The 21,090-nt window shown below is 30.1% G+C and overlaps 1 protein-coding gene across 5 annotated transcripts in view; it reads right to left on the reverse strand.

The window, feature by feature from the left end:
• Moe (moesin) overlaps positions 1-21,090 on the reverse strand; it is a 270,281-nt gene that overhangs the window by 121,815 nt on the left and 127,376 nt on the right. For 2 of the 5 annotated variants that reach the window (XM_075359516.1, XM_075359512.1), the window contains exon 1: positions 12,815-12,974. The exons of 2 other annotated variants lie outside the window; for them this stretch is intronic. In XM_075359516.1, the coding sequence (XP_075215631.1) occupies positions 12,815-12,832 (18 nt within the window). In that variant the 5' untranslated portion in view covers positions 12,833-12,974. Of the gene's footprint in view, positions 1-12,814; positions 12,976-21,090 lie in introns of those variants that run through there. One more of the 5 variants, XM_075359514.1, reaches the window with a different exon arrangement.

The following is a 21,090-nucleotide window of genomic DNA, read 5'->3' on the forward strand; positions in this document are numbered from 1 at the left end:
ATACTAAACCGGCCGTATTTGATTTCGTGAAATCAAATTTAGTCCTCAGAAGTAATATTATTTAACATTATTGTTCCGCATGCATGAATTGAATAAAGTTGGCGTGATTAACGCTAAAGCCGTATACTGATAAGTGCAACAAGTTTATGATCGTTTAATATACTATACAATATTTTGTCAGCGCATTTGTTTCCTTCAAGTGACAGCGACGATTTTAACTTTATATTACACACTACTGTACTGAAAGGGGCATATGGCATTACGTACCGAGGTCAAGTGGCAATATATTTTATTTTAACAAACACATGCAATGCGGTAACAAAATAAAATTGTTTAAGAATTTTATTAGCAATAACTTACGATTCTGAAAATCGTTTTACTCAAATGAATTCATAAAAAACGTTGTTTGTATTAGTAGGAGAAAGCATTTTTCATAAGGCAAAAAAATAGGTGTCATTTAAAAAAACCAAAAACGAGACTGCTTTAAAAAAAATCAAAAAAAGGTTCTCCATCTTCCAAAACCACACCGAAAAATTAGCATCTACAACACAAATTATAAATAAAAATGAGTCTATTTTAATTAATTTTGTTACACATAAAAAAAAACACATACATTTACTACAATAGATTATTACAAACACATTGAGCTAAAAAACGTTAACATCAAAAATCTAAAAAAAATATCTGCTTTGTTAATGAGAGCAAAAAGATAATCGCTTTTTAAAGATTTGATTCACAAAATATTCACGTTAGCCGTAAATTATACTTCTAACTGATACTCCATCAAGGCCCACATTATTCATACAAAAAAAAGAAACAACAATATATAAGAAAGCAATAACTAATAAAAATTAATACATAAGGAAGAATTAATTACGATTTTTTTTTCCGAGGAGAAAGGCTAAAAAAGTCAATAATATTAATACAGGCCAGGTTGAAGAGAGCGTCCTTCACTGGCCTTGTCCTACTGTTGTAAATGTAGGACACAAGTCTAGCTGACAAATAACTAACTGGAGAAAGCTTTAAGAGCAACGCAGCCGCGTTAACATTAACAAGTTATTGCTTGTACTCGAATGAAAATCACAACAGAAATGTCAATTTTATAAATTACTTCAAAGTAATAATAAAAACTAGAGTAATTATCTCAAGTCGATGTTACTATTATCATTACATTCTTCCCTTTTTCATCGAAGCTATAAAAGAGATATTCAATAGCGTTGATAGCTAGTGCAGTTAAAACCGAAAAATACTTAATGAAATTTTATCGACTTAAACGGTAGACATTAAATACATTTATCGGTTTACTTCCATTTAAAATGTAAATCTACAACTTCGACTCCGATTGAAAGTATAAAATGAAACCGTCAAACAGTTATTTCTTTAAGTACGAAAGAGATAAAATGTACCTTCATTAAACGACGTTTATTCTATGCGATTAAGAACTTAGGACGTTCTCCTTCCATTACAATAATAATATAATAGATTCGATACCGGCCAGATGAAGCACGCCTAAGTGGCTACTTTACGCTTGATTAAGCAGCAATTTAAAAGTCGGCTTAGAAATTTTTATTTTCTTTTTTCTTTTATTTACAATTGTTTTAATTAAAAAACAAAAAAAAAACACCGATCTCCATACACGAGACGTAAAATAAAGTTAACTACGACAAAAATTTCATAGTTTCATTTTTACTGTAAATAAAAATTGAAATGCACAACACCAAATAAAGAAAATTTATTAAAAACGAGAATTTTATCAGACAATCGTCTTTTAATTACTTCGATAATTTATTATTTAAAATATATTACGAGAGAAAACGAATTTTATTTTACAAATAGTTTGTATATAAATAATTCAAATACTCCTGCCACTAGTTAGTAGTTATATAACGGTTGTAAACGACCCAAATCATAAAATAAAAGTAATACAGCTATCAAGAAAATCAAACATTCCATGCCAGGTTACTGGTGAAAGTAAAGAACAAAGTAAGTTTTCGATTCATTCTTCATTAAGCCGAATTTAGGATAGTATATCAACGTCGCATCCACAGTTCCCTCTACGCTGCGCGGATGCGCGGCCGCGCAATGATTTGAGGTATAGCAATAAATTGCACAGAGAAATTTATTTCCCGCACATCTACAATCAGGTATTATAAATACGTAAGGTATACTCAATGACACGTTCAGTTGAGACTACGGAGTAGCTTACACCGTGACTTTCTTACGGGAGTTTTGAACTACGACTCGCAATAAAAACACTGTATTCAGTTATAGGCAGCTCATCGCACAAAGAACTGCGATGTTTACGAGTGATGGAGTCAGTGTTACGCTCAGGAACAAAAATGGAGTAACAGCAATTCTCAAAAGAGAAATATCACACTTAACCGAACAACACTGTGTAGCACAGAGGAAAATTTGGGATTAGATGATGCACGGAAATATGTATCTATTATGCAGGGTATAGAAAATTTCATTAAAACTGTATACAAGATGTTTCACCGATCTGGCATCAAAAAGGAAAATTTTAAATAATGAACTCAAGTGTCAGAACATGATGTTATTAAACCGTTAAATGAAGTTAGATGGTTTTTCGCAGTTGGTGGTGCTTTAGTAAAAAATTACGATACATTAAATGAGTATTGTAAAAGTCACATAACAGAATGCAACGACACCGTTTGTTAATATTGTGAAAATATTGATTAATTCACAATATCGGGTAGCAATATTCGCTTTGAAAGATGTATTTGTATGAGCTTATATCCTTGAAAATACCTATAAAAAAGTCATTTTAACAATTACCGATGCTCATCGGTATGCAAAACTTATAATTAAACTAAAAACTCGATATTTGGAAAACGAAATCTTTTGGAGTGACAATGTAAGAAAAATATTATAAGAACGTTAAAACGATATAGATACATCGGCTACAATCCGATTTATTGAAAGTGTAAGTTCACTTAGAGAACAGATTCCCAGATGAAGAATAAAAAGATTGGCAGCATTTGATAATGAAATTATTATAAATTCAGAAAACAATTTTGAAGTTGGAAAGCAAAATAATACGGCTTTCCAAAAAAAACTATTCAGAATTTATGGCAAATAAAAACGTCGATATAGATAAAATACGGAAAGAATATTCAGAATTGAGATCTACAATTCAGAGAAAACTAAGATTATTCAAGACTTTTAGCGATACCTTTGTCCAAACTAACTAGAATTACCTAACCTTTTTTTTTCAATGTAACATTACGGGAATTTTTCAAGCATCCGGCGCCAGACTGCGAACGTGAATTTTCTGTTATCAATTTCATAAAACCAAAATACCGAAACAGACTCGATATTGAATACTTGAGTGACCTTATGAGAATTAAATTACCGGTAAAGAAGTAAATACAAATAAAGTTTACAAAGAATGAATTTCTACGAAAGGCAAAAGACAAAAAAGTTAAGTAAAATGATAATCTACAATAAAAGAAGTTACCTAATTGTTTTCGCTTAAATATCTGTAAATCTATTAATATATTTTATAATGGACGCATATGTATATATTAACAATAGAAAATTTAACACAAATTGGTTTTTGTGCGTGCAGCTGTGGAAAAAAAATAAAAGGGAACTTTGGTTATATCATGTCCAAAAACTTGCGGGTTTGTGGACATGATCTGACCACCTAAGTATATACTTAGGTCCATTGATAAAGCTTTTAATCAATTTACCTTATTAGTGTTTGTTATATAACGTCATTACTTTAAAGGAAAACAACTCTAACGTAAATACGAGTAGTATTTAAAATGCTTTCCATTACAGAAGGTAATATTTAATTATTGTATATAAAAAAATAATACGACCTATTCGATTGAATAACAGCAACTAATTGTTAAACAAATTATTAAATTGCGTAATAATTCAAAATCCGACCGATACAATATTTTTTTATTATTTTCAATAAATTTCTCAACATAATTTAATCTGAATATTCGTCTCTATTTCGACAAATTTTTTTCAATCCTAACGAAACAAACGCAGCGATTTCTACGATTATAATAATTATTTGGTAAACCAAGTTTATTCTGTTGTTCGCATAATAACTTCCTTTCAGACTAAATAAACGAAAAGAATTATACACGCACGTGAATATTTGATAGTTTATCTTTGTTTACGTCATCATTAATTAATACTGCTTTGTTATACAGTAATGATCAATAATAAAGGTTATCCCGGGAGGTGTTGGTCGAACTTAATCAAAATAAATAAATTCATGCGGACAAATACCCAATCTTCATTTACCCTCCGACTGCAAATTTGTATTTTTTTTAATAAAATACTTACCTTAAGAACAGATTGATTTAATGAAATTTGGTGTACACGTACTATCGAAAAACTTCTACAAAATAACTTTAAAATTCGAAAATGGAAATTTCTGCTACTACTAGTAATAGAAATTATTTGTTATTCAATTAGTATAGGTAGAGAAAACAAGTAAAAAATTACGCTGCAAAATTTTTGCGATCTACTATAATTTCAGCCAAATTTTACCTGTTTATTTATTAACCGATCTGAACAAATCGCGTGTCGTTTTAAGTGCACAATAAAGGGCTTACAGTTACACATAATAAAAAAAACCAATTCGATAAAAATAATAATTTACGGAACTACAGTAATAATAATTGAAATTTTTATTTAAAAAAAAAATTAAAAATGGCGGCCAATGGGAAAATAAAGTTAGATAGAAGCGTGTTTGTACCATAAAACTTTTTATTGATGTCCAAAATCAATTCCTTTAGGTTCGACTAACACCTTCCGGGACGGGACACCTGTATGTGGTGTGTGCGTAAAATCTCCTTTAAATCCTTAACCGTATTGTCTGGGTTTTTTCTTATTTTTATTCCGATTTCTCGCCTTTTTCATTTCTTGTAAATAATTTTTTTTATTTTTTAAATAATCAAAAGTTACAAATAAAATTAATATTTAAAAAAATACATAACGCATTTACATAGTAAATTATGATGCTTTTAATTTAATGCCAATTTCAAAAAAACAATCGAACGATTAATTAATAGAGGCCAATTAATTTATTAATATAAATTATTATACTTTACTTTTAAGTACGTTCTCTGACGACTTTTTATAAGTTTGTTTTTCATAGAATAAAACCGGTTTTATACGCGAGTGATTTTCTTAATTACATTTATAACATTTTTATACGCTTAACTTAACTATAGACATTCAACAAACGCTTGTAACTTTGAAGGAATGTCAATAATTTGTAAAAATAACAAGAAACTTTCTAATTTATACCTAATTTAAGCGAATAAATAAACACTTAGGAAAGTAAGGAAAAGGAATGAGCATGAAGGCCGTTTTTAAAATAAATCGATAATTTCAGCCTTCATTTATTTTAATTTAAAAGGGTCAATGACTGACAAAGTATTAAATAAGATAAAATAGGCTAATAATAATTTTAAAAATATATTATTTATTATATATATATTTAATATATTCGGAACAAAATTATACGGTCATCCGATTACCTAGACTTTGTAATTCACTTGAAATCCAGAACTTTTTTTTGATCAAATTCAAAATAAAATAATTTCAATGGTAATGCTTTAATAGATAATAAATCTGAAACGGTATTTAAAATTTAAACATCAGTACTTGAACCGGTACAATTTTATAAATTGGAAATCTATAATGATTAAGCCTACACGAAAAAAATTCATTTCAGAAATTGATATGCGATCACGTAAATAAATTCGGTAAGGATTTTATAGAAACTTATTTTAATAAAGTTAGCACATAAAAAAAGCTATTTTCTTTTGTGTATTACAAATATCATGCAGTGTGTCATCATTCTACTATATTATCATAATTTTTTTATTTTACATCTTCAAACGACTTCTTTTAAATTAACGATCGGTTTGTCTGGACCGCCATTTGTTAAAGCCGTTATGCCAACAGAATGTAATTCAGCAGAAAAAAAATTAAAATTGTTACGTAATAAATAAAACGACTCGCTACGATGTGAAGGATAAATAACTCTACTAACCGTCAGCCAGGAGAGAATAGAGCACTGAAAAACAAAAGGTTTTAAGTTTTTTGAACACCGAGTTAAATTGATCAGGAATTAGGAATGTTCAATCGATTGATGATTTGTGTACTGACAGTTCCAAAAAAACAAAAAATTTATCAATTTCTTACCAAAAATCTTGAAATTTTCAGGTTTAACACAAAACAGAACATTTCTAAAAAGCACGATTCCCATAGTAAAGCTGTTTCTTGATTTCGAGTCAAGTGACTTCAAACTCATTTTTTAGAGTTTTTTATTTCTGGTTTGGGTTCTTTAATCTTTAGAAAACTCTCCGAATAAGATTTGACCCCTTGAAGGAACGAGGTATGTTTACGAAAAACATTTCTAGTTGATAATGCATTGGATTTCCTACAATTTATTAAAACTACTAAAACATATCGGTAATAAAAAAATGTATAAATCTTTTAGCAGACGGTTTTTTTTGTTATTTTTTCACCCTACCCCCTGGGCCGGATCCACAACAAAGCAAAGCACAGCCCAGGGGGTTATCTACTCAAACGGGTCTCCCCGTCCGCCGGCCATAAGTCTAGTCCCGACAGGTCAGCACGCCGGTTAAATCTTTTCATTACGCGCCTCTAACCCCTAGGGCGGGGTATCCAAGTCCGATTATGTCGTTCCTGGACCCCACCCCAGAAGCGGTGTTGACGCCAATGCCTCTAGTGAGAGCACCCTGTGTAGGGCAATCACACCGGGTGTCGGTCTTTTTCGCTTAGGGATTAGGGAGTCCCAGTGCCGCCCATCCGTGCAAACACAGACGAACGGCAGCTCCGCAGGGGGCTGTCCCCTCAAATCCCCGCCTCCTCATCCTCACCGGCTTTGTGCCGGAGTACCCGTGTCACAAAGCCGCACGAAAATCTCTGCCCTGATAACATACAGTCTATGATTGTGTCGACTGTAAAGGGCCCAGTAACCAACTCACAGCGGCCCTCGTCCGTCAGTCGAACAAGACGTGTTCCGGTGAATCGAGCTCTCCGAAAAAAAAACAAAACGGGTCGTCAGCTCTCCTCCTGGCACGTAAGTATAACCGAAACACGCCGTCCCAGATAAAAATTAAGTCAACCAGTAGTTTGACTTAACATAGCAGAAGCTTACAAGTAATAATCATAATGCGCTGTAGTTTTTTTTACCAACAATAATATAAGCATGCGATGTTTTTTTTTTAACTATCTCTGAAAATAGCAAAGTTTTACAGATCTGTTTAAGGAAACGGTTTAACTTATATATATATATATATATATATATATATATATGTATATATTCACTAGTGATGAAAGTAACTTAGGGGAATAAAATAAAAGCCAAAAAATACATTTGTGTTGGTTCCATAATATAGCAGGCGTCAGCAACCGGACACTCATAAAAATCATACAGCCATACGAAAATCATCCTTTGTCACATTTCGTAGAGAAAATGAGGAATGAAGTGATTTCCCGTATTATTATTCACTGAAACGATTGCACTAACGTAAAACAACAAAAAAAACTTGGTCGCAGGCCTGCAGTTGCTGATAAGGATTAATAGGTAAAAATCAGTACGGCAAACCTTAATTCAATTTATAATCGGTTCAGAAAGATTTCTCGTTATCACAATAGAGACTGTCTAAAAAATTAAGGTAATTACTGTTATTAAAGAAAGAAATTGTAGAATAGAACTTTTACAGCAAAGCAAATCTGTTTACAAGAGCACAGGTAGAAAAAAACTAAATACATATTAGAAACCAATTAATTAGTCCCGATTAAAATAAAATATATATATGTATATAAAACATGTTATTTGAAGGATAAACCTTTTCAAAAGCCTTATCTTAAAGTTTATTGGTAATTTTCCTATTACTGAGAAAAGCTACTAGGTTCAAGTAACTTTTTCCACTTAATAAGAATGTAAATTTAGATGTTATTTTAATTTTTACTATCAAAAATTCAAAAAGCAATTCTATCACACCTTTTCTTGTTCAAACAATTTTCGTTACTTTTCAATCAGGATGACTACATAAAAAAATTTCAAAAAACACATAAAATTTATAATCTTGGTATGATATGAAATGGAGGAGGGAAGAATATACCGACTAATTATTTTAAACCGGTTTGTTAAAAATTTTTCCGCAGAAGAGCGAACGTTACTAAATAAAAAACAAAATGTAAGATCATATACTGTTAAAAAATTTACAATTCTTATAAAAAAGATTTACTCTTTTACTAAAATATATATATATACTATTTTATCATTTACACAGTCTATTCACTTATTAAGAGGTTTAAAAATTAATCTTTATGACACTAATGATAAAACAACATGTCACTGTTTTCTAGTAAATACGGCAATATATTGAGGTTATCTCAATACAAAACAACTACTACTGTATCTAGTAAGTGCTATTTTTCCGATTTTTATTATAACAAACAATATATAATAATTACTCATTGATGTTAATGAAATGATTCACTATAAAAAAGATAAACTATACAACTCATAAAATAGTAAATCAATTTATTATTACGTAATAATAAAACTTAATATATCCGTGGCTGTTTTTTTACGCGATAAAATTTTCATTAAGCAAACGGTGCACAACAGGTTATATAAAATACAAGTGGAATATTACTTAGCGATACCGGCGATAAGTATTAGGAATGTCCTAAAAATATTCAATAAGTAGGTTTACTAATTTATCTACGTGAAGCAGCTCTTAACAAAAGCGACAATACTGATAAAAAAAATATATAAACACGCGTGCGCCCGTTTAAATTGAAATTACCTACATATCAAGCGGGTTAGTTGAACGTTACAAATTAATAATTATAATTAAATAAAAAAAGACCAAAGTAAAAAGAAGAAGAGAAGACGTTAAAAGAAATTAATGAACGACCTAAGCAAAGAATTTTTTATCAATGAAGCAATTAGCTAAGAAAAAATCCAGTAACTTAAAACGAATTTTACTTTTACTTTTTCTGACCCGAAATGAAAAAAAAGAACGAAAAATTTGTATATAAAGAACGAAAAAACTGTTAAGATTGCCTGCAATGCCCGCTATTTGGTCTAATTAAAAAAGTGGTCACTGAGAATGAAATGTTTCTTTCAATAATTATTTTTTCTTATGATCATGCTTTTACTAATCACACGTATAATAATTGTGATTTCAAGTTTAAAAAAGCCTATCCATCTAATAATAATAATAATAAACTTTATAATAAATATAATCTGTAATTATAATGGTAAATACAGAAAATAAGATTACAGTTTTAAGGACATTTACACAGAATAAACGACCAAAGATTGACAAAACGAATATTTAATTTTTACAGAACCGCAAAGACCAACCGGTTTAAAGAAACAGAAACAGATCTAAAAAACACTAAAAATTTCTAAGGATCTGTGTAAAGACAAAGATAAATTTAGAAAAACGATTCGAGAATATAAGTTTCTAGAGAGAAAGAAAAAGAAGGTTATACCACCAGGTATAACCACCTGAATAGATAGACGGAAGAAAGGCGACATCAGAGCAAAACAAAGAAAACCTTTTGGGGGGGGGAAAGAAGTCAAAATTACGCAAACGTGATCTGTAGTGGTCGGAACGAAGAGAAAAAGAAAATACACAAAAAAAAAATATTAACAAAGAATTTAGTAGTACAATTGAACGAAGAAAAAGATTCCACAAACTCAATCAAAAATTAAATAACCCGCATACATATTCTACATATTTTCTCCCGTTTACAGTATTTGAAATTTTTTAATAATTTATATATTTAAAGTACCAAAGTAATAAGAACAAAACTTTCATCAGTTAAACATACAAGTTGATCTATAAACCTACAAAATAATAATAACCATTACAAATAAAATTAATAAAATCGATTAAACATTTTAATTTAAAATAAATATAATAATTATTAAAATATTAAATCTTAATTGAATACAAAATTACAATAGATATTGGATATAAATAATGTACCCAGTCAATTTAAAAAATGTATAGTGAATCATATTTTTTAGGGAAATCCACATTTCAGAGAATACTACAATTACGTCAGCGGTCAATAACATTAATAGATGGAATAACCACGAAAATTACGAATAAAAAAAATTTTGTTTCCACAAAATTGACTGCAAATTTAAAAGTACAGTTAAGCATACAAAGTACATAATCAAATAAATTTCTCATTCGTTAGGGTAACCCCATCATCTACTACGTAGGCTGTTCTCGGGTAAGCTATATAGATTCATTTAGACAATATTTAATAGTGTACAGATGTGAAACAAGTTTGTTGGAAATCCCAATTCTATGATAAATAATATATAATACAATAATCATAATACAGCATATATAGAAAAAATAAAACTAATTTTTTGATCATTATACACGTAAAACATATGAAGCCACTTTGCAAAAGGAGGTCATAATCAGCTTTTCGACAGGGAATAAAATAAAATGGTCACTATAGGTAAACGGTCAGGTTAAACAAGTGCTGATAGTATCAAGTTTTACTGTATATATACACATATCTAAAAAAAATAACCCGCTTCCTATGTACAAATCCAGGTAAACTCTCCCAAAACATTTTTGGATCAGTCAGTAATCACAAAAAAAATTAAATAAATTATAAATCACCTTTACTTTGTAAATAAAATTATAAGATATCATCAGTACGCCAAAAGCTATAGAAAATACTGCAAAAATTATGTTTCGAGTAATAATTAGAAATTTTACACCAATTCTCCTTTACCCTCTATGAAGTTCAAAATCTGACTCTATAAATGAAAATTACCCTTTTCATATTCTATCAAAAATATTTATTTAATTTATAATTCCAAGCCTTTTTCTCCTCCGAGAAAGTAAGAACTGTGTGTCAGAGGTCGTGACCTCATTTGAGAGTCATTTGGATTACGAAAGAGGTAATACAGCTACGGTTAAGTAGCTGAACCGACTAGCTGCCTTTAAATGCAAGTTTGTAATATCCGTAACAGGTACGTAAACCGAGTAATCGTCCGACAAGCTACAAATATTAACAGCTGTAACTAACCACAATCTATGATAATTAATTACAAAAATGCAGTAATCTAACATTGACCTTTTTACTTTCCTATACAAAAAAAAAGAATAAGACATTGTTCTCGGAAATAGTAATAGATTAAAACACAAAAATGTAAATGTCAATAGGCAAGCAAATAAACTACTGAATACGCAAATTACTACCAAATATTAAAAAAAAAAACCAAGAATATATAACAAAAAAATTATTTAAATTCCAGTTAAATGCAAAAGAAGAAACTGGCTCTAGCAAAAAAAAATAATTACATTGTAGCTTTTCAAAAGGACTAAGGTATTTTTTTTATATTAACTATCAGTAGCTGTAATACGGATTCAAGAAAAAACTCCTTTCGTATTCATATATCTTTCATCACAACGAATGCACTGTTGAAATAACAACAGAAACGCGAAATTTATTAAATGAATACCAAATAAATACTTTTTCTTTTTTTTAACTATCTTATTTAAAACAAATAATACAGTATTAGTTTGTAAATAGGTGATTTAATTTTTATTATCGATTAATTTAATTAATATAATATCTAGCAACATGACAAGAGATTTTTAATTAAATATTTACCTTGGGGTTTTTACTAATAATTTTTTTAAGGGTTAGTGAACAAGTTGTATGCGTGTATGTGTATATATATACACATACACACAAATAAAGGTCAAATAGCATCATTAATATAATTATAGTTTGTTTCTTATAAGATTCTACATTTTAATACGGCTAGCAAAATAAATATTATATAAAAACATTTCATAAAAACATTTTATATTTTAATCGATTATTCGATTAATAATACGCTATTATCATCTAGATTAATTTTGTGAAAATGGACAAGGATGCCGCTTTACAAAGAGTTACAAATGTACATTTTTTATAAATATTAGCTGTTCAATATGCAATCATATTTGTTCTACTTTTTTAGCTTTACATCTTACTGTCGTTAAGTGATGATTCGTTTGTGTAACACGTAACACGAAAAAGATACGGATACACGATACGAATGCGATTTGAATTGTGCAATGAACCGTGAACGCCCGTCGATACAAGAATCACTGGAGGTTGAAAATGAGAAATAAATTTAATAAAAATTCTGATAAAACAAAAATAGATAGTAATAATAATAATAATTTGTCCTTGCTTTATAAGATTTATAACCAGTATTAAAACAAAAAACAATTACGAAATACTCCCGACTTCAGTAACAGGTGTTTAGATAAAATCACTACTTTATACCACAGACCGAGCTAACGACATTTTATTTTATTTTTTAATTTTGAAAATTTATGTTATCCTTTAATTATTAATGTGTGTATAAATATATATTTATATATAAACAAAAATGTGTTTGTAATTACATCTTGAAATTTCTGTTTTGTTACTACACATCAGATTTTTTTAAAAATAAATCATTTATAATGGTAATACAGAATATTATTTCGAATAACTAAAATACAATGAAAAGCTTTCCACTAAAAACTCTCAACAAAACGTACATAAAAGGAAATAAATGAAATAAAAGAGTAATTGGTGTTATTTTATAAATGGCGGTTATAAGTAGTAATTTTTAAATATACTGAAGACGGTTAGTATGACTCAACGCCCACTTATTTCTCATCGCAACCGAACTATACCTTAAACTAGGGAAAAAAAAAAGAATAATGAAATAAAAAGCACAGTTGATACGTACCGATTTTCCGGACACCATGATGACAGTTAAAAACTACTATCGGTGTTTAAAATAACAAAATTTACACTGATATTCACAAAATAAACGCACAAATGTATTAAGTAAAGACAACAGTTAAAAGAGAGATTCACCTAACAGCTGTACTCCTCAAGACTACAACCGGAGGCCAGCCAGACTAAGCAACAGTCAGTCACCTTGAAACGAGACCGACTGGAGGGAACGGAGAACCAATAGAAAACCGCGTTTTAAACACGTACATCCAATAGGATCTACCCACACAGTTCATACAAATCAAGAGGGGAAAGCAAACAAAGACTGAAGTAGGATACGTATAGGGGTATTCAAAAGTTTTTTCGCCAATTTATATACTTGTAACTAATCTTTCACAGTAATATACATGTTAAATGATTATACCGCATAATGTAATTTTATGAGTAAATATACTCTTACAAATTAGTAAATAATTTTTTATTCACCTAGTATAAACCTAGTATAACTTGAGTAAAAAAAAAATATATATATTTATAGAGAAATAAAAAGCAGCTAAAAATTACTGTTTAACGTCAATACTGAATAGTTTAATATAAAACGAACACCCTTAAATCCGATTATTTGTATGCATTAATATATAATATTAATTCCTATTTCTGTTGTTATATCAAACGGTTTGGACTTTAGCAATGGTAAAAATGAATATTTAACAAACGGCAAATAATATCCAACATTCAAAACTTATAATAATTATAACGGCAATGAATATGAATATTGTATTTTATTTAATAACAAAGAAGTGTTAGAAGGGAGCTTTGTACGACGACAAGAACGCGACCTCAGAGCCGGATTTTAAGTACCGGATAGAAAAAAAAAGTCCACCGGACAGGTTATTGGCAGAAACAGCCGGATCAAACAGCACAAATACAGATGACATAACCCAAGAGGTCCTAATATCACTCAAAGGAAGTATCAAGGACGACTGGCCCTCAGAAAATCGTGCAAAAAGACCACCAATCTTACCCGAGGGGTAATTCAGCTTCCCCCAGCACTAGGCATCAACCCGTAGATAATCCTTAGGAAGATCGAAGTGAATAAAATATATTTTACCTAGAATGAAAACAGCTTATTGCGATCAACTTTGCGGAGATCACCATAAATACAGGAGTGGATAAAACTACTCTTCCTATGTATGGTTCAATTGATCATCTAAGCGAGCCACATTTAAACCGATCGACCAGGTCCTTACTGGAAGGTAAGTTGAGTATCATATGAGATAGATTAGTTTAAGATACAGCATTAATTTTAAAATAAAATTAAATTTATAGTAAAAAAGTTTCTAAGGAAAAACTTTTTTTAAAGGCACGTTCATAGTAGTATAAAAAACAGCATATTGCCTGAATAACAGAATTGTCATGTTATATCACAACATAATGCAGAAGAGATAAACAGGAAGATTATACACACGCAAATATTTACGCTCCCCGTCTGTTAGCAAAAGGATTGTGAATAATCCTTTTAAAAGTTTTTAGGGAAATCTTTTATGCATTTTGAGATTTTTTTATTTTCTTGCAAACACAAATAATTAATAAAACCACGTAACAATATATTTTTAACATAAATTATTCAAATTCCGTTATAAAACAGATGGTTTAAAATTTATAGCGACAATAAAAGATTTTCAATTTTATACCGTAATGGTCTTCTAACAGACAACGAAAAATAAAAAAAAACGAAATAGTTAAATTTCTTTCTGGTAGTTAACACTGCATCATATAATTAACACAGAAGAGAAACAATTAAAGAAAACTGGTCGATGAATAATATTAAACAAACAGAAAAGAAGAAATGAAAATAATAATAATATAATTAATCCCTTTTCAGTGACATGTTACAGTTAAGTAAATTAAATCTTAACTAAATGCTTTAATTGCAATTTCTACTACCGTAGTGCTACGTTCAGCGTTAAAGGTAACTTGGATATAAATTAATTAATTTGTTTTAAATCACAACGCTTGTATTTCGAGCACATAAATAAATAAATAATTTATATATATACAGAGTGAGCCAAAAGATATGCAATCCTAAATTCGAAAATGCATTGCGAAGGGAAATTTAGTTTTTTTGCTGGCGGAAACGTTGCCAACGGATGACCTTATGGTAGAAGAGTAGCAGTCGATAGCCAAGCAATTTCCCTTCTTTTTGATGACAGTATTGAGTAAGCTTGGAGCGGACTAACATGCGTTTCTCCCAGGCTCGACGTACGTTCATTGTTGAATAGTTACTTTAAATCTTTAAATGCAGTCATTCTTAAAATGTCAGCAAGTCTTTAGGGTAGCTTTTCCTGAATCGCGGGTGCCTAATAAATCAACGATTTCACGCGTAATCGCTCGTTTTACAGAAAGCGGTAGTGTGGATGAATGTAAACGGTCCGGCCGACCTACGGTTTTAAGTGATGCGTCCCTAGAAAGTATCCGCGTATCTTGTTGTGCGGATTCACCAAGAAAGTCGATATGAAAGCTGCGTCAACAAACCAGAATATCTTAGGAGAGTGTTCGCAGAGCAACAAAGAAACTGAAACTCCGTCCGTATAGCAGTCACGTTGTCCATGAGCTCGAGAACCCGATGAGGGGAAAAGACTATAATACTGTCAACGGCTTTTGCATAGTATTCGCAGCAATGTTTGGGTGTTTATGTTTTTTACTCTGATGAAGCGTGGTTTCACCTAAGCGGCTACTTAAAAGCAAGAACGACAGATACTGGAGTTCAGAAAACTCCAGTATTTTCTACGAGACCCCGTTACATTTACAAAAAGTTGGACTTTGGTGTGCGATTTCACGGAAAAGAATCGTAGGCCCAATCCTTTTTCACGGAAACGATAACGGCTGAATGTTACCAGGGCATCATCATGAAATTCTTGACAGTTAAAGGCTGATGAACTAGACTCCTGGCTGCAGCAAGACGGTACAACGGCGCACACAGCGAACAGCACAACCATATTTTTCTGCGAGTTCTTTGGGGAACACATCATTTTTCGTGGACTGTGGCCGCCTAGACCGCCAGATTTAACTCTCCCCCACTTTTTTTCTTTTGGGATATCTGATGGATATCTTTTAATAACCCTCACACAATCGAACGACTCAAGCACAACATCGAAGAAGCAATATCCCGCATAAGTGCAGCGACCATCCGAAAAGAAGAAACTAACATGAAGAAACGTGTTGAAGCATTTGAACCAGACGGATGACATTTCCTCATCTATTGTTAGAAAAATAAATAAATATAAATACTTTTTCCCTTAGATCTAAACCAATTTTAATCGACATTTTTATCCTTTGTTGTTATATTGTAGCTATCATACAGGCGTATATGATTAATGTGCTAATAATGATTAATTATTAATTTATATCGATAACTTAGGCGGTGGCGTGATGAACTGCCAAAAACTAAATAGAATACTTTTATAGCGAGTAGTAATTATAAATATGTAGCGGTGTACGCTACTTCGTAGTGTCAACTAAACGAGTCATTGAGCGTAGATATATAAATATATATATAGAAATGACACAAACTATCGCGTTTTAATGGTATGACCTCTGATTATTTTCATTTTCCTAGGATAAACTAATCGCAAAACTGCCTTGATAAGAATAACATATTTCAAACGAAAACTGCTTAATTACAGACCGCATCTAAATAATTTCTTATAATTCATATCAAAATAATAATAGAATAATTACGGCTGTTCATGAAAACCTCTGCTCATTAACAAAACAATTTACGTATAGAAAATCGTATAACGAAGGTACAATAATAAACCTAAGCACGATAAACATGACTGATCAATTCTTGTTGCTCTTAGCAGAAAAAGGAACTGATCATAACACTCTTAATAGAAGAAACCGCCTCAGTGACATGTAAACTTTCTATAATCCCTGTTGGGCATGAATAGGTCAAAATTAACTTCGGGCTGTACATAAAATAAAAAAAGATCAGTATTACCGAGATTCATTCTAAGAGTACTTTATTTATCAATAAGATCGTATCAGATATCAATGTCCATCAGGTCTATAGGGGGGGGGGGGGGGCGCGTCAAACACTCTGTACCCATGTGCATCTGTCAACCGATACTTCGATCACACAAAATCATTAAACTCAATTTTATTATATTTTTTTTTTTAAATAAAAATGAAAAATAATGCGAAAGGCAATTTTTATTTTTAAATTAATTACCTAATTATATATACTATAATATAACAACCTAACATGAAATATTATTCAATTGCTTTCTCTCCATTTCAGCCGTTTTTTGGACCGATGGTTTGGCAGTTTCCAGAATCTTTTGAATTTTTAATTAACATGTCAATCAAAATTTTTTTTAAATTAAAAAATAATTTGATAAAATAACCAAGAAGCTGTTTTAAGTAAAATCAAAGTAATAATAATAATAATAATTATTATTATTATTATTAGGATAGTGAACCTGAGATGTTTGAAAAATTTTTTAAAAAAGGCTCCATAAAGGAAAGTACTTTTAACAATTACCAATTACGTCATATCTACATCTACATAAGCCGCTATTGCGAACTACTCATATTACAAAAAAACACATGTTAAATTATCAACCGGACCGGCGTAAAATATTTTATTACATTTGTCATATTTATCATTTATTTACCACAAAAAAAAACGACTAATTTTTTTATTGATTTACTTACCACAAAATAATATCACAAAAATTTTTCAAAATTTTTAAAAACTTGCTTTATTCTTTTTATTCATAATTTAATCAAATTATTTCATACATTGCACAAGTTTAATTAGTAGGTTAATTTGAATTTCAAAAGATAACAACATATATTGAAATTTCTAATAAATTTATCAATATCAAGCAAATTTTCAATCAAACATTTACTATACAAAGTAACGAAACGGTGAAGTTTTTGCATAATGAAATTTTATATGAAGTCTTTTTTCATTTACTTAATTAAATTATTCATTAAGAAGCTGTGACTCAACATACTGCCCGCCAAAAATCGTGTGTGTGTGTGTGATGACAAATGTCAAATCCGAAACCTAAAAACCTTCGTATCAATTTTTTGTAATTTTTTTACGTCAAACGACTATCGGATTTGTCATCTGCAACCCCAAAAACCTCGCATGGCCATTTGGCAATTTTTTTACACCCGCACCCTTCATTTACTCCCGTAGGGGGGATGTTTGCAAAAATAACGGTGGAGTATTGTATTGTCATCCGACCTTACTTACGGTGCAAAATTTCATCAATCGGAAATGTCAGGAAGTATGTTAAATTAAGGATGTAAGATTTGAGGACAAACATGGAAAAAAATATTGTGAGTTACAGAAAAGCAAGTAAAATTATTTTTTTACATCTTTTAAACATCTATTTATGACTGAAACAGCTGAAAACTCATTTAATAATATTAAGACGTAAACAGATCCTTAAAAATATAAATTTGTGTGCTCGCAATATAATTTTCGATAGAAAGAAATATTTCAGTTTTTTAACTACAACTAAAACCTACCCTATAAAAGATCAAAGGACAAATGTATAATAACCAGTTACAGAAAAAAAAACACCGAATAGGACATGAATATTTACGTTTTTATTTATATTGCAAATTTTAACATCTACATCGTCTTTTTTTATTAAATAAATTACAAGGTTAGCGATATTTACAACAATCCACGATTTCATATATATAAAACAAACTAAAGCACAAAGAACATTAAAAACTCAATAAATTGAACCTACAGTAGCGTAAATAAACACACGTCAAATAAAAAAGAAGAAAATATATTTAGCGTGACAAAAGAGCAAACAATGCGGCATTTAAGCGTAACAAACGATAAAGCACAGAATTCAGCAATTAGTTGAAATACTTAACTGTAAAAAAACCCTTAAAATTGAAATATAATTGTTTTTTAAATATCACAAACAAATGCAGTGACTTAAAATTTATTTTTGGATTGTAAAAAAAAAATTATTTTAACCGAAAGTAAATAAAAGAATTAGGAGTAAACGAAAACATCTGACGTATAATGTACGAAATTGTGAAAGAGCTTTCAAAAACAGATTCAGTGAAATAAAAAATCAGATGTGGTCAGCACATGACTTACTTGTACGCCTGTTAAATTACATATACACTTTTTTTTTAATGTATTTCATTTAAACTTATTTCATCTGAAAGTGAGATAAGATCCTCAAATTTTTTTAATAAAGTGAACAGTTACTCAATTGAATTGCGGTGGACGCGACATACATCACATTTTTTTTCTGGAATCCGTATTAGCATTTTATATTACTTTATATAAATAATTTTGTTTCACGACGCTCAAGTAGTTACGTGGTGTTAAGTGGTGAGAACGTGTCGGATCCGTAACCATGCACACATCGGTTCGAATCCGACTTCATATACGTATATCTTTTTTAATCTTTTTTTTTCAATTTTAATATATTGATTTATTAATATCAATAATAATAACTAACCTCTGTAAAAAAATTTTAATTAAAATGAAAAGTATATAAAATTTTATTTCACTAATAACTTCCGATTTTTTTTTTTTTTTTTAATCGGAGGTTAATAATTATTAATAAATCAATATATTTAAGTTTAAAAAAAAGTTAAAAAAAATATATGTATATGAAGTCGGATTCAAACCGATGTGCCTTTTTTCCTTTATAAGATCCAAATATTTAATTAATTAAAATTTAATTTGGATATAACTCTGGAACCAGTGAAAGTAAGTACCACTTTGATACATCGTTGAAGAGCGCTCAATTAGAGCTTATTACTGCAGTTAAGAAGAAGTCCAAAATCCAAATCTTTTGTATTTTGGACGCTCTTGGTCCAGTCGATTACAATTAAAAGCAGAGGTGCATAACTAGATGTTACAACAGTCCTAAATCCAAAATTTCAACATACTACGGCTAATCGTTTTTTAGTTATGCGAAATACATACGTACGTTCAGACGTAAGTATGTATCTCACGCCGAAACTAGTCAAAATGGATTCAGGAGTGGTCAAAGTGGACATTTCCGTTGAAATCTGAAAACCGAAATTTTTCGGGATCACAATACTTCTTTACTTCGTACAATGAAGTAAAAACGACCATTGTTCGTCATCCCTGCCCACTTGGCACCGAACAAAAATCATAACTAGCGCTGTTCCAAGTCACAAATCTTATTACAAATTACTATAAATACAAAATCAATTAAACAATAATTATTATTAAACATCATTAAATCGTAATAAACCAGCAGTTTATAGAAAAAATGCAAGTAGTACAGAGAGATAAACTAACAATATTGATAAGATAATTCGTATTAAATGGAAATAAAGCGATATCAGTAGATAAATTATTACTTAATAATAATTAATGGAAAAAAGTGATGTAAATTTAAGACAGTCCAATAAGTAGTGGTGCATAACGAAGTGCGATTTACATACCGTTTAATACAACAACAAAAAAAGTAATAAAATTAACGCATTTTTAAAACTCTCCTTCAATAAATACACATGAATTAATATAATAATTTACTATTGCAGTGAAAGGGGAATTAAAACACAGCTACTTCCATTGTATATTTTTAATAATTCGTCTCTGGAAAGGATAACGAATAAGATCAAAAATTAGCAACTAAATACGCATTTCTATAAAGAACCATCATAAGAAGTTGTGTGTATATATATATATATATATATACACACGAGATTCGTTCAATAACTGACAAATGATTACAAAAATTATTATTTATTAAATGACAATGAAACTAACGCTATGTTTCAACATAATACCGGCTACATTTAGGCACTTGTCCCGCCATTCTGTCAGCTATCTTATTCCGGTAGTAAAGAATCGTTCACCTCGGCGTCCGAACCGTTCTTGTACCGCATACACTATATAACCCAGGATTCTCATCGAATATTAAGATTCATTTTTCCTGACCAAGTTAAGAAAAATTTCCTGACTCTCATAATGTTATGCTACTGCCATTTACTCTGCAAATTATACATTTTTTTTGCAACCTCCACATAGACGCCCGATTCACGTTTTTTTTTATTTATTACATTAATATTTAAAATTTGTTTTAATGATGTTTTTTACAACCTACATTTAAAATTAGGCTATTTTTGTGATAATTTTTTTCCAGTAATTGTATTGCAAAGCACAAAAAAAAGAGAACAAACAGCATAAAAATGCTTCTTGCATAAAAATGAACATCGAGGCAACTAAAAGTAAAACAGCACGCCGAGCTGGAT

Source organism: Lycorma delicatula, chromosome 3 (assembly GCF_047948215.1).
Source record: "Lycorma delicatula isolate Av1 chromosome 3, ASM4794821v1, whole genome shotgun sequence".
Taxonomy (NCBI): domain Eukaryota; kingdom Metazoa; phylum Arthropoda; class Insecta; order Hemiptera; family Fulgoridae; genus Lycorma; species Lycorma delicatula.